The 15,182-nt window shown below is 47.9% G+C and overlaps 1 protein-coding gene across 1 annotated transcript in view; it reads left to right on the top strand.

Moving 5' to 3' along the window:
* The window catches only part of LOC149343399 (ATP-binding cassette sub-family A member 17-like), a 58,069-nt gene that overhangs the window by 26,923 nt on the left and 15,964 nt on the right, over positions 1-15,182 (top strand). The window contains exons 10-13 of the mRNA XM_089546955.1: positions 2,315-2,466; positions 5,665-5,820; positions 7,387-7,597; positions 13,508-13,760. Coding sequence (XP_089403081.1) covers positions 2,315-2,466; positions 5,665-5,820; positions 7,387-7,597; positions 13,508-13,760 — 772 coding nt within the window. The remainder of the gene's footprint in view (positions 1-2,314; positions 2,467-5,664; positions 5,821-7,386; positions 7,598-13,507; positions 13,761-15,182) is intronic.

The following is a 15,182-nucleotide window of genomic DNA, read 5'->3' on the forward strand; positions in this document are numbered from 1 at the left end:
TTGGCCGTATTTTCTTTCCCACCTGCTGTTGCTTTCGTCACATTCATGTCACGGCGAATGAAATGAGAAACATAATGGCATATTACAGAGTACGGCCCATTGTCACTACTAGTACTTACAACTGCACCAACTACAAATGTATAGAATAAGAATAGAATTGGAATATAATTGAACTAGAATTAATTTAAATGTCTTGAGCGGACTCCAATCACGACTGATGGCATTGCTGTTCAAACATTACGCAACATCGCTGCTCACATATATGTACCCCTAGAATGACGCACCAGCTTGACTAGTTATGGGGTTTCGGGACAAATATCATGACTCCCCAAATTGGCGCGCTAGTACGAGGCCAGTTGCGTTCGAAGCTGCGTGAATAATAGCACATGTGAGTGAGCCATCAAACAGGAGTCGAACCGTCGACATAGAAATGCAAGGATGTCTGGGGAGAGAGTCGGCTCCGTATCGCAAGCTCGTTGGTGGACGCAGACAGATGCTATCGCATTGTCATAGGTAAGCGATTTACTGTCCTCATAATTTTTCTCTCTTTAGGAATTTTGCCTCGTTAACTTCCGGGAAAGTATTTTTCAGACTATTGGGAATATGGACTGGTAATTCGAAAACTGCCGAAAATGTTCATAGAATTCATGATAACAAGCAACTCTTCGAACTATTACAGCTGGTTAAGACGAATGTACAGTGTCACTAACACAGTTTGAAAATCTACCGAACCAGAAATTCTTCGAGCTGCTGTGATTGAATTAGAAGACGTTTATTTCGTCAAAATTCACATGGCCGCGCAGATGGCCTCCAGCCCATTTCTAGCGGTGACCTTAGTGGCCCACTCGGTGGCCGAGGCTTGAATGCCCGGGTCCGAGGTGACCAGAACGGCCCCCCATTACTCAGGGAGAAGGAATTTGTACTAGATTGTCCGGTGGAGGTTCTTCCTTACATTGCCTTAATACGTGACCAAACGAGGCTGTTTCGTTGCTGTGAGACATCTTAAATAATTATTCTCCCAAAGCTATCGCAGTTCAGGACCAGGCTTTCCGGTAAAATGCCCGCGCATCTTGTCGCGTATTAGAACAAAGCACTGTAAGTCATGAGAACTCCGGCAGTAGGACCACCGTTTTAGAATCTGCGCCGTTTTAGGAAATGATTCCTTGCTCTTGCGGGCTTTATTTAAGGAGCAGAGAATCATCGGTAGAGGTATTGCTGTCACTTGGCACCTTAGTGGTTGTAATAATGTCGGACAGCTTCTTTGACCTTGTTTAGTAAGCTGTATGTTGACAGCGGCAATATAGTTAGAAAGATCGTCGTTTTTTTGTAACATTTTCCGAATAATTTCTTTGGTTTCTTGGCATCAGTTATTTTTTATAACCACTGATGCTGTTCACAAATTCCTCCTCAGAGCAAATCATAAGCATATATACCCTTAAACACTAGCGAATGACAATGCCCGCAGCTTACCGTATTCAATGCAATACGTGATGAGCAGGAGATGAGCAGCAAAGCATGATCAAAGAGTTAGACAATTAGTTAGACAGGCAGACCAGAACAGTAGGTCTTAACATGCAGAAGACCAAAGTAATGTTCAACAGTCTCGAAAGGGAACAGCAGTTCAGAATTGGTACCGAGGTGCTGGAAGTGGTCAGGGGATACGTGCACTTAGGGCAGATAGTGACTGCTGATCCAAATAATGAGGGCGAAATAACTAGAAGAATAAGGATGGGGCGTAGCGAATATGGTAGCTTCCCTCAGTTCGTGAATGGCAGATAACCAATATCCCTCAAGAGAAAAGTAATCAACAGCTGTATCTTAGCGTTACTCATCTAAGGGGAAGAAACATGGAGGGTAACGAAACGGATTCAGCTTAAGTTAAAATCAACGCAGCGAGCTATGAAAAGTAAAATTATAGGTATAATGTTAAGAGACCGGAAGCGCGCAGAGTTGGTGAGGGAACCAACGCGAGTTAATGGCATCCTAATTGAAATGAAGGAGAAGAAATGGGCTTGGGCAGAGCATTTAATGCGAGGGCAAGATATCAGCAGGTTCTTAAGGTAACGGAGTAGATTCCAAGAGAAGCCAAGCGTAACAGGGGGCGGCAGAAAGTTTGGTGGGCGAGTGAGATTAAGAAATTTGCGGGGATATGGTGGCCGCAGCTGTCAAAGAACATGGTTAATTGGAAAGACATGGGAGAGGCGTTTGCCGGTGGGCAGTGGCCCTAGTCAGGCTGATGATGATGATGAGCAGAAAATAGAGGTAGCAGAATGAGCAGAGACTGCAGTACGTTGATTTTACTGATCTAATGCAGGTCTGCAGGCACCTACGAAAGGCAGAGTTGAAATAAGCCACCCAAGTGCGCAAGGAGACCAGGAACAGATGGTGAACATTTCGATGTGTCATCAGGATAATCTCTTCTTTGACGACCTCACTGTGTGGGAGCATCTGGCATACTTTGCACTGGTGAGTGTGGAGACCTGCACAATGAAGGCTCTTTTTGATTTGTTTGTACCTTCGACAGAAAAGTGAACGTAGGTGTAAAGCAAAAGTGCTATGCTTTAGTTTGCACTGACGGCGCTAGAAAAGTATTAAACGTTACTTCGAAGTTCAACCACGAGGCCTGTCCTGCGCATTTAGTCACTGCTTTTGATGAGCATTGTTTGAAGTCAGAGGGCACAGCTCAGGACATCAATACTCTAAACATGGGTTTTCAGTCTTCGCCCACGCAGAATGCAGCGTTCATTTTTTTTTTACTATTTAGTGTAGGCTTAAAACCTGTCAAAAACTTCTGCTTGCGTCAGCTGTTCAGCCCTCCAATACTCATTCAGAAAATAAAGACGGCAATTTGGAAGAAAGGTTTAAAATTGATTTTTAAAGAAATAAAATATAATATTACGGGTTCTGTTCATTTACAGGGATAATTCCATGTAGAGTAATCTAGTTCAGCCCTCCAATACTCATTCAGAAAATAAAGACGGCAATTTGGAAGAAAGGTTTAAAATTGATTTTTAAAGAAATAAAATATAATATTACGGGTTCTGTTCATTTACAGGGATAATTCCATGTAGAGTAATCTAGATATTGCGGCAAAACAAATTGAAATTAGATGTAAAGCAAAAATTCTCCCTTAATACATCATCATCATCACCCTGGCTACGCCCACTGCAAGGCAAATGCCTCTCTCATGTCTCTCCAATTAACCCTGTCCTTGGCCAGATGCAGCCACAGTATTCCCGCGAATTGCTTAATCTCATCCGCCCACCTAACATTCTGCCGCCCCCTGCTGCACTTGCCTTCTGTTGGAATCCACTCCATTACCCTTAAGGACCAGCGGTTGTCTTGCCTTCGCATTACATGCCCTGCCCTAGCCCACTTCTTCCTCTTGATTTCAACTTTTATATCATTCACGCGCGTTTGTTCTTTCACCCACTCCGCCCGCTTCCTATCCATTAACGCTACACCTATCATTTTTCTTTCCGTAGATTGCTGCGCTGTCCTTAACTTAAGCTGAACCCTCTTTGTTAGCCTCCTTCATAGGTGAGTACCGGTAAGATACAGCTGTTGTATGCTTTTCTCTTGAGGGATATTGGTAAACTGACATTCATGATCTCAGAGAACATGCCATATGCGCTCCACCCCATTCTTATTTTTCTAGTTATTATCACTACCTGCCCAAAATAGACATATTCTCTTGCTACTTCCAGCACCTGGCTACCAATTGCGAACTGCTGTTCCCTTGCTAGGCTGTTGAACATTACTTTGGTTTTCTGCATGCTACTTTTTAGTTCCACCGTTCTGCTCTGCCTGTCTGATTCATTGATCATGCTTTGCAGTTCATGTCCTGAGTGACTTAGCAAGGCAATGTCATCAGCGAATCGCTGATTACTTAGGTATTCTCTATTAACTTTTATCAGCAACTGTTCCCATTTCAGGCCCCGAAATACCTCCTGTAAGCAGGCAGTGAATAGCATATTCGAGATCGTGTCTCCCTGCCTGACACTTTTCCTTATTGCAATTTTATTGCTGACTTTATGGAGAACTATGGTAGCTGTGCAATCGTTATAAATATCTTCCAATATTTTCACATAACACTCTTCTACACCTTGATTCATCAGTGCCTGCATGACTGCTGAGGTTTCTAATGGAGTCGAATGCTTTTCTGTAATCAATGAACGCTATATATAGGGGCTGGTTATATTCTGCGCATTTCTCTATCACCTGACTGATTGCGTGAATATGGCCTATTGTCGAGTATCCTTTACGAAAGCCTGCCTGATAATTTGGTTGATTGAAGACTAAGGTTGTCATGACCCTATTAACGATTACCTTAGTAAATACCTTGTAGGCAACAGACAATAAGCTGATCGGTCTGTAATTCTTCAAGTCCTTGACGTCACCACTCTTATGAATTAAGATAATGCTAGCGTTTTCCCAAGGCCTAGGTACGCTCGAGGTCACTAGGCATTGCGTATACTGGGTGGCTAGTTTTTCGAGCGCAAGCTCTCTTCCATCCTTCAACAAACCTGCTGCTATCTGATCCTCACCAGCTGCGTTCCCCTTCTGGACTGCTCCTAAGGCTTTCTTTACTTCCTCCGTCGTTACTGGCGGAATCTCCCATTGCTGTGCTCTACTGCCTCTCTCAGTAATATTCTGATTGCAATCGCTGCTGTATAGATTTGTGTAAAACTCTTCGGCTACTTTAACTATCTTATCCACATTGCTGATGACATTGCCCTCTTTGTCTCTTACCGCATACATCTGGCTTTTACCTATGCCTTGTTTTCTCTTCACTGGTTTTAGGCGACCTCCGCTCTTTAGAGCATGCTTGCTTTTCTCCATGTTAAACTTGCTGGTGTCGGCTACCTTGCGCGTATTTATTAACTTCGACAGCTCTACTAGTTCTATTCTATCTATGGAGTTAGACGTCCTCATGCTTCGCCGTTTCTTAATCAGATCATTAGTCCCCTGAGATAGCTTCCCGGTATTCTGTCGAACCATCCTACCGCCTACTTCTACGGCGGACTCCGTAATGATATCTGTGAGACGATTGTTTATTGTTTCAACATTACGGTCGTCGTCTTCAGTCAAAGCGGAAAATCTGTTCTGTAGCAAAATACCGAATTCCTATACTTTCCGTCTTAGTGCTAACTGGTTAATCGACTTCTGCTTGACTAATTTCCTGTGTTCTCTTTTCAAATCTAAGCTAACGCGAGACCTTACCATTCTGTGGTGCGGCTAGACGCTGATGTACATACCTTTGTTCTGATATATCAACATGTGCAGCCATGAAAAAAATGGCCGAATCCTTCTGTTACTTAAGTTCACTTCTGTTTCACTTTAAGAGTTGCGCGGTTCCGTCGCCAAATAAAAAAAAAATGTCTGCAATAGAAGAGCTGTCCCAAAGACAACAATAGCTAGCCACTAAATTGTATATTTTGGTGCTGTCAATAATACTGCACCACTCTTGGGACTTGACACTCAGTAATGCTTTATCTTGTGAAATCCAGTATTATTTATTAGAGAATGAACGAAAAGCACTTCACAAACAATATGAAATGGGCTCCTTTGCAGGAACGGTTTGAATTGTTTTGCTTAATCAAAGGTTGTACCTGTTACACGATGCAGCTTCTTTTGCTCTCGTTGCGTCCACATGTTTTGCAGATTCGAGGCAGCTCTCTCGGCAACATTCAGGAGAGCATCCAGAATTGCCTGGAAAACACAGGCCTGCTGGACAAAGCAGCAAGCTTCCCTGCAGGCCTCACACATGGCTTGAGGCGGCGACTGAGCATCGCCATTGCAGTTATAACACAACCCCATGTAAATACTCCGCCTAGTCATATTTTTTTGTCTCCCGTCCTTTCCTTAAACATAGTCAGCCATTGTCTGCCGGGTAGCTCCAGGGAAGTGTGTGAATGTTTCGGCAGCTTCTTCAGGGAGAAGCGAATGATCATGGTTGTCGAATGAAAAGTAATTACCGGGGCAAAAATCAATGCGTGATGTTGTATATACTGACTGCTCATGTTTTTTTTTTTACTTATGTTTAGCTTTTGTGACCCAGCCTCAGCTGAACGTTGCCTCTGTAGAAAAAAAAATTTACAGAGGGCGCTTAGAACTGCTTACGAGCTTTGGATACGAAAGCATTGTCGTTAAAATTTTCATTTGCTTTCTTTTTCGCGTCATTTCTAATGACACGTCTACTAATTAGCGTATAATCGTAAGGCGACGCATACGCTAGGTTCACCTTTGTTCGCTGGAAAGCAACGCGACCTTGTGGCCTATACGTTGCCTGCTCGCGTTGAAGTCTGAAGGTCTTGTATTCGATCCCTCTTACCGTAGGAAGAAATTGTATTTTTCCTTGACACCATGTGAACGTCATCTGGTATTATTAGGATCCTGCTGCTTGTCCACGCCGATGGCGGGTTTCTTTGCCGATGGGCCATACAATGCCTTCCATTAATAATGTCCATTTAATTTGCAGCTATACTATTTCGCGGTGTCATTAGCAATTACAAGCCTGTGACCATTAGGCCTCACTACCGACCATGGTGTAAATGTCAAAGATAATTTTCAGTCCTGTAACACAGAAGAACGACTCCAATGCGAAGCGCCTTCTATTGCTTTTCTCTCCTGTGCAGCATTCGTTTACTAGGCTGATGAATGGAAAGACAACAGATTCATACTGACGCTTAGAATGCTGTCTTTACCAGGAATAAGTCAGTATTACGCACTGTTCTCGCTTACGGCTATGGGATTAGGCCACCGGTGTGCTCTTTCTTGGCACGTTTCTTTTTGGGACTTTCTTCAAGAAGTGAAAACAAAATACCCAAGGCCATGTGTACAGCCATGTCTGCAGCAATTCTGCAATTCCTTAGCTAACGAACAAACGATACAGTACGCAGTTTGGAAGTGGAAAATATTCTAGGCGACTTGCAGATTCGAGCGAAACAATTTAAATGTTTATTGCAAAGACAACCACGCTTGATGTTATTTTAAATACTACTTCTCACTTTACATATTAAGTTTCATGTTTGAGAAGCCTGTTTCTTGTCTGTGTTTTACAATAAGGTATATGCTCTGGAAACGAAAACGCAATTCCGTGCAATAGAACACATGCGCTCTCACTGGGCAGTTCTCTGCGTAACTCGGTAATAAATCACAGATATTTGGAACCCTTGAATGCAGTGTAAACTTTAAGATCTACTAAACCGACTTGGTTACGTTTTCCTGAACTTAGATAGAAAGGGGATTCTGGATTCAAATGAAACATACAATTATAAAATGGCTGCACTCTCAGCAAACCTTGTCGGTCTCATGCGCAGTTAGCCTAGACCCATGTATTTTAACCTTTTGTCGTTCTTGTTTATATTTTATTGTTCCGAACAGATATTGTTTCTTGACGAGCCGACAACCGGAATGGACACCGAAACAAAGCGAAACATCTGGGACATCATTTCCAGGATCTCTCGAAAGCGAACTGTTATCCTATCTTCGCACGAAATTGGCGAAGCTGATTGCCTCGCCGACAGAATAATCGTTCTCTCCAAAGGAAAAGTGATCTGCGATGGTTCACCCACCTTCCTGAGAAACATCTTTAGTGCGTATCTAGTTCTGTGTTTGAAGACTGAGTGCTATTTTCTTGCTTGTAGGATAGAGCGATAAAAAGTGTTCGAGGCTGTCGCAGTGACGGGAGAAAAATGTAGCAATGACGAAGCAGCTATATATTCGCTGCTATCGTAGTCCAAGTTCGTGCTGGCCACCATGGTGGTTCAAAAAGTGGTTCATTGTTGGTGCCAGCAGGCAGTTTTGAGTAGAATTAGAAACGGCGTCGGTCCGAACTGTGGTCTTGTTTTTGGCGCAGTTACCGACGTGTCCCAGTCTGACGTGGCAAAGGGGATGCATTGCGGCTGTAAGATTCCAACCTTCCAGGGATATTTCTTTTCAACAAAATTATTTTGTACGTTTGTGTTTCATAGTGTTTGAATAATACCAAGAATTATCAAATACAAAAGGGTCGAAATGCATAGTTTTCCGCAAGACATACTCACCTTTATTTAGCAGAAAAGGGTAATATGTGGTTTGAGAGCCTTTCTGTCAGAATCTTGGGATATACAATGCAGTTCGTTTGCATGGCCAGGAAATAAAGCTTGAGCTTAAATAAGAGTGGAGTGAAGGTGAGACCTTTAAGTAAAGTATTTGGCTGTATATATTGATACGTGGCGGCTAGAAGCAGCAATAGAAACAGCAGAGGTAATCTGCTACGCAAGGGACCGACGGCTTGTAGTAGTCTCACAGCACACAAGCTCGCACCTCAGCGTCGTCTTCGTAACAAAACCACTTCGTCGTCCTCCCAGCGTCCGTAGCATGACCCCCCTCGCGGCAAAAGCAGCGTCCCGGTGCGCACTACACAGGCCAGCTAGACGGCGAGTTGTAAGGTTTGAGGCGGGACACATGGACGATGTCGGTGCGGGGTGCAGCGGCCGGGGATGGCGGATGTAGCGGGGTGATCTCGTAAGTCACCGCGGTCACCGGACGTACGACCCGATAAGGGCCTGTATATCGGGGAAGCAGCTTTTCACAAAGGCCCACACGGCTGGAAGGGACCCAGAGTAAAACAAGAGAGCCAGGAGAGTAGGTGACTTTACGACGGCGACAGTCATGACGTCGTTTCTGATTGACTTGGGAGGCTGACAGCCGCTGGCGGGCGACAAGACGGGCAGCGTCGGCGCGAGCGATGGCGTCCCGAGCGTAAGGACTCGTGGAGGCGGTGGCGGGCAGCACACTGTCGAAGGGCAGCAAAGGATCGCGGCCAAAGAGAAGATAAAAAGGGGAGAAACCGGCTGTATCGTGACGCGTAGAATTGTAGGCGAATGTAACAAATGGGAGGCTAATATCCCAGTCGCGGTGATGGTCGAAGACGTACATGGAAATCATGTTGGTGAGGGTACGGTTCAGACGTTCAGTGAGCCCGTTCGTCTGCGGATGGTAGGCCGTGGCGAATTGATGACGGACGGAGCAGAAGCGGAGCAGTTCGGCGACCACTTTGGAAAGAAAGCAGCGGCCGCGATCGGTGAGCAGGTGACGGGGAGCACCGTGGTGGAGTATGACGTCGTGCAGGAGAAAGTCAGCGACATCAGTTGCGCAGCTGGTTGGGATCGCTTGCGTAATAGCGTAGCGCGTGGAGTAGTCCGTCGCGACCGCGATCCATTTGTTTCCCATAGCAGACACCGGAAAAGGGCCGAGCAGGTCGAGGCCGACACGGGAAAACGGGTCTTCGGGAATGGGAATCGGCTGAAGGTGTCCGGGAGGGAGAACCGAGGGCGTCTTCCGTCGTTGGCACAGCTCGCAAGCGGCCACATAACGGCGGACAGAACGGTATAGACCGGGCCAAAAGAAGCGGCGGCGCACGCTGTCGTAGGTGCGGGAGACTCCAAGATGACCGGCCGTGGGAACGTCATGAAGCTGCTCAAGGACGCTGCGGCGCAGGTGTTGCGGGACCACGAGCAAGAGGTCAGCGCCGTCAGGCCGCATATTGCGCCGGTAGAGGACGTTCTCATGGAGCACAAACGGGGCGAGGGACGCATCACAGCGGTTGGCAGTGAGGCGGTCGATGAGGGAACGTAGCGAAGAATCCAAGCGCTGTTCTTGCGCAATGTTGCGGAAGGCCGAGATGGATAAGACGCAGGCGTCAGCCTCGCATTCGTTGGAGGAAGGCGCATCGACAGGGTAACGGGACAAGCAATCCGCGTCCTGGCGCAAGCGGCCGGACTTGTGGACGACACAAAATGTGTACTCTTGAAGGCGAAGAGCCCAGCGCCCCAGCTGGCCTGTAGGGTCTTTGAGCGAAGAAAGCCAGCATAAGGCGTGGTGATCCGTGATAACAGAGAAAGGGTGCCCAAACAAATAAGGGCGGAATTTTGCAATAGCCCAAACCAGGGCGAGGCATTCCCGCTCGGTTATAGAATAGTTGCGCTCTGACACAGAAAGGAGACGGCTAGCGTACGCAATAACGCGAAGCTTGTCGCGTTGCCGCTGAGCAAGTAGGGCACCAATGCCATGGCCGCTCGCATCGGTCCGAAGTTCCGTATGGGCTGAAGGATCAAAGTGAGCCAACACAGGTGGAGCAATGAGGGCATTGATAAGGGCTCTGAAGGCATCAGCTTGGGGGGCTCCGCAAGAGAACAGGATGTCCCTCTTGATGAGCGTGGTAAGAGGTCGGGCTATTTCCGCAAAGTTCTGGATGAACCGGCGGAAATAGGAACATAGGTCGAGAAAGCTGCGCACATCACCGGAGGAGCGCGGAGTAGGAAATGAACGCACGGCGCGGACCTTGTCGGGGTCGGGTTGGATCCCAGCAGAATCGACCAAGTGGCCAAGGACCTTGAGCTGTCGGCGGCCGAAGGTACATTTCTTCGAGTTCAGCTGAAGAGCAGCGCGGCGGAAGACGGCAAGGATGGCTGAAAGGCGATGAAGATGGCTTTGGAATGTGGACGAAAAAACAATCACGTCATCTAAGTAGCAGAGGCATGTCGTCCACTTAAAACCGCGCAGGAGGGAGTCCATCATGCGCTCGAAGGTGGCAGGGGCATTGCACAGGCCAAAAGGCATGAATTTAAACTGGTACAGGCCGTCCGGGGTGACAAAGGCGGTTTTCTGCCGATCCCGTTCATCGACAGCGATCTGCCAGTACCCTGAGCGAAGATCGATGGAGGAAAAGTAACTGGCGCCGTGCAAGCAGTCGAGAGCGTCGTCAATTCGGGGCAAAGGGTAGACGTCTTTCTTTGTGACGGCATTCAGATGGCGGTAATCGACGCAGAATCGCCAAGTTTGATCTTTCTTTTTAACAAGCACGACAGGGGACGCCCAAGAACTACTCGAAGGCTGGATGATGTTGCGGGCCAGCATCTTGTCAACTTCTGCCTGAATAACACGGCGCTCTGCGAGGGAGACCCTATAGGGCCGTCTGTGAATAGGGCGGGCCTCGCCGGTGTCAATGTGGTGGGCGACAACAGAGGTTTGACCCAAGGGACGGTCACCAAAGTCAAAAATATCACTGTAGAAGGACAAGAGGCTGTGAAGAGCTGTAGAATCAGCAGAGGGTAGATCGGCCGCTATCATCCGGGAAATAGAATTCTCACTGGAGGGTTGCGATGTAGGGGCATTGGATACGGCAGTCGTTGGGTCAGGAGCCAGGACAGAGACTGTGCAATCGGTCAATGGGGACAGATCAGCAAGTGAAATGCCGGTCGGAAGTACCTGAGGGGACAGGCTGAAGTTGAGGACAGGGAGGCAGGTGCAGTTGTTGGTGATGTGGACAATGGTGTGGGGAAAGAGGACGTTACGATTCAGAATCACAGCGGTGATAGGGCAGGCGACGTAGTCTCCATCAGGAACGGGAGGAGAAGGCGACATAGGGATGTAGACAGCAGCTTGTGGCGGGAGACGAGCAAACTCGGTGGATTGAAGGCGAGGTGAGCTGGTGGAATCGTCATTGCACAGGGGCAGATCCAATCGGAGAAGGCCTGAGGAACAGTCAATAAGAGCTGAATGGGCGGTTAAAAAGTCAAGGCCAAGGATTATGTCCTGAGGGCACCTGGTCAGGACGGTGAACAGAACGGGTATATGACGTCCGGCAATGCTGACTCTCGGAGTGCACATTCCAATCACGGCAGCGGGGCTGCCATCGGCGACGGGAACCGTGGACATGGCGGCAGGCGTTAAAACTTTCTTCAGACGGCGGCGCAAAGAAGAGCTCAGGACAGACACTTGGGCGCCAATATCAATGAGGGCAAGGACCGGGACACCATCCACGAGAACATTCAAGAGATTACCTTGGGCAGCGGGGGTCAAGAGAGGATTTTCAGGCCGAGTCAATGATGCAGCGTCACCTCCGGGGGCTGCATCGGCTAGTTTTCCGAGAAGTGGCGGGAGGTCGAAGGAGAAGGGCTGCGACGTGTGGTAGGAGAACGGGAGCGGCGGCCTAATGGAGAAGGTGAGCGGCTGGACCCACGAGCGTGCGGAGCGGGCTCGTCACGGAGCGGATCGGGACGTGGGGTGAAGCGGCGCGGGCCGTAGTCGTTGCGACGGTCGACGAAGGAGTAGGGGCGAGGTGGCGGGGACCAACGGCTGCGGCAGTGACGGGAGATGTGTCCGACGCGAGAGCAGGTAAAACAGATCGGCCTGTCATCAGAGGTACGCCATTCGGCAGGATTGCGATATCGGTACCGAGGCGAGAAGCTGCGACTGTAAGTGGCAGCTGCGATCACTGGAGTGTCCGGGCTGTCATGAGCGTTGTCCACGACGCGAGAAGGGACGGCCATGTTCGCAACCTCCTGTCGAACGACGGCTTGGATGAGGGCCAAGGTGTTGTCCGGCAGTGGCAAGGAAGAAACAGCGGGCGTCATCGCCTCCAGTTCGCGGCGCACGATACGGGTTAAGTTAGCCGGGTCGGAAGGCTGCCGCAATGTTGGAAGATCTTCACAGGAGGAGCTAGCAGCAGTGTTCGGCAGCCGGTCAAAACGGTGAGAAATGCGCCGGTGTTTGGCTTGCTCGAAACGCCGGCACACCTCAAGAACAGAGGTGACCGTGGAACAGTCTTTGCATAGAAGCAGGTTAAAGGCATCGTCGGCAATGCCTTTCAGTATGTGAAATATAAAGCTTTTAAAAGCTTACTTAGTTCACAAACTTATCATTCTTACTTCAGCAATGTGCGCTCCTGAGGATGAAAGGTCTAGTAATAACGGCTTGCTCTTTGATCTACGTATAACCATGCTTTCGAATGCATGCAACAGCTAGCAATTTTTGAACCCTGAGTCTGGAATGGTTCATTCTCGCGAAGTAAATTAAACAATCCTAATGGAAGACGTGCGCAATCGGCAGGTGCCACCATTAAACAGCAGCATTCAGGATTAAGATGCACTAAGGACTAACTAAAGGTGGGCTGCGTCGATAGTCTGCCGTGTTCTAGTTACCAGCACGCTAATTTTATTGATGATGTAGTATTTATAAGCCAGAAAACGTTTAAAAAAAATGAGATACAAGTGTGTCCACCACCGGACGTTCTCGCAAGTAACTCCGGTGCGTAAAATAATTTTTAACCCAACAATTACTCCGCGCTGTGTAAATTAGAGATATCTGTCGGTGTAACCTTCTCTTACGGTATTTTTGAGCGGCCCTTCACTTCGACATGCTTATCACACAGGCGTATTTTGGTCTTGGCGCCACGAGTTTGAATTAAGTCAGAGCAAAATTTTTAAGTTCGGTTTTCTCAACAATCAGCGTGTCTCTTGCTACTGGCCAGATATGAACATAACAAGGAAGATCCTCAGCCTTAATTATTACTAAGCACAAACGATTCATGGAGTTGCTCCCCTCATTTTGTTCCTTAATGATTAATATAAACTTTACAAGCATATCATAACCGCATGGTGTTGCTCCCCTCAATGTCTTCCTAAATGCGTAATATCAACTTGACAAGCATAACATAACCGCGTGGTGTGTTTCGCAGACGCAGGCTTCAAGCTGCACGTGGGCGTGGACCGCGACGCATTCCCGTTCGAGAAGCTGCTCAAGGACGTGGAAGGCTTCGCACCAGAATCGTTCGCCGAATACTACGAACGCGGCGAACTGACTGTTTCTTTGGAGACTCGTGAACTCCGAGCCGTGCACGGAGCCGTTAAAGCTCTGGAAGATAAGGCATCCCAGCTGGAACTTACTTCTGTCGCCGTGTCCGTGGCCTCCATGAAAGATCTCTACGTGAGGTTAGCATGAGAGAAAATGATTCCTTTTACCCGGCAGCACTCCATATAACCGTATACCATGCAACAGCAATGACAGCGGCTCCAACTAGAGTTTTGGAGGGAAATTGCGAAAACATTACTCGCTTATTGTGGATACGTTAGCGGCAACCAAAACGGGATTTAATTTTTTTATACACTGCTGTTAAGAAGGCACCCAATTTATTGATTTTGTGGGTAGGTGGGGTCAACGGATACCGATGAGAAATTCGAAATTACAAAATATCGCTTTCTCGATATTGCCCAAGTATAAAATGCAATGAGACACCGATCTTTTGAGAAATTTGTTCTCGGAGCGAAAGCAGATGTGAAGTAAAAAAAAAATATGAGCAGCAAGCTTCAGTTGTTTCCTTTCTTTACAGCGGCGCAATTTTTTCTAATCAGTATCTGTAATAATGAGCTTCTGTCGCTGTCATACGTGCAATCTTCGCCAGGATAGTCATACTAAACTAAAATTGCGAGACAGCTATGGAAATAATAAGGTTACTTAACAACTAGTTCATATAGTGCTACCTTTCATTAGCTGATTAGAGTGTTGAACGTGTAATTGCCCCGAGAGGTGGTCATATGCATGTGAGCTATAGATTTAGAAGAACCGCTTTCTCTTCTTGATGCCTGTATAGGGAACCCAAGCTCAAGTTTGGGAGCTCGACGCCAGCGCCGCAGCGGCGAGCAGCGGAAATTCGGGGCGGCGCCGTAGCAGACGCCCTGCTAGCTTTGTGTGCACGTGCGACGGGAGAGTCGCGCGAGGCGCAATCTTCGCGCTGACAGACGCGGTCTCGGCGAAGCAAAAAGGAGGTAGTACGAAGGCCGTAATGTAAAAACCAAAGCGTATGTACACGGTGATACACTCGCGAACACGCGAGTATGCGGCCGCGCTCTTCGGAGAGCCAGTGAGTCTGTCCCTACCATGCACGAAAAAAGTGGCAGACGACGCGCAGGCAAGTCGCTCGCTGCTCGATTTTCCAGCCTTGCGACTGCGAGTCGCAAGCCGCTGAACTAATCGGCGAGACAGTGGAGCTTTTGGCAATGACGCCGTCCGCGGACAGTAGAGCTTTCGGCAACGACGTCGCCCGCGGCCACGCCGGGCGACGAGCTGCGCTGCTCCCTCGCTGCCGTAGTCGTCGCTAAGGGCACTTCGGAACTGGCCAGCGCTGTAATAAAGGTGCTACTCGCGTCACCGTTTTACTATGCTCAAGAAGTACTTACTATGTTCACCGTCACATAATAAAACAAAGACGTGATCGATTTCCGTGATGCCTTTAACTGCGGAGCCAGGTGACAACAGGCGAGCAGCACAGGGCATCAGCAAAGCGGCTTTGGAAAAGAAATATGCTTGTATCGCAGTTATCGCTTCTACCAGCAGCTCGGTATTGGCCAACGATC

Source organism: Amblyomma mixtum, chromosome 5 (assembly GCF_055824585.1).
Source record: "Amblyomma mixtum isolate Tamu chromosome 5, ASM5582458v1, whole genome shotgun sequence".
NCBI classification, from domain to species: domain Eukaryota; kingdom Metazoa; phylum Arthropoda; class Arachnida; order Ixodida; family Ixodidae; genus Amblyomma; species Amblyomma mixtum.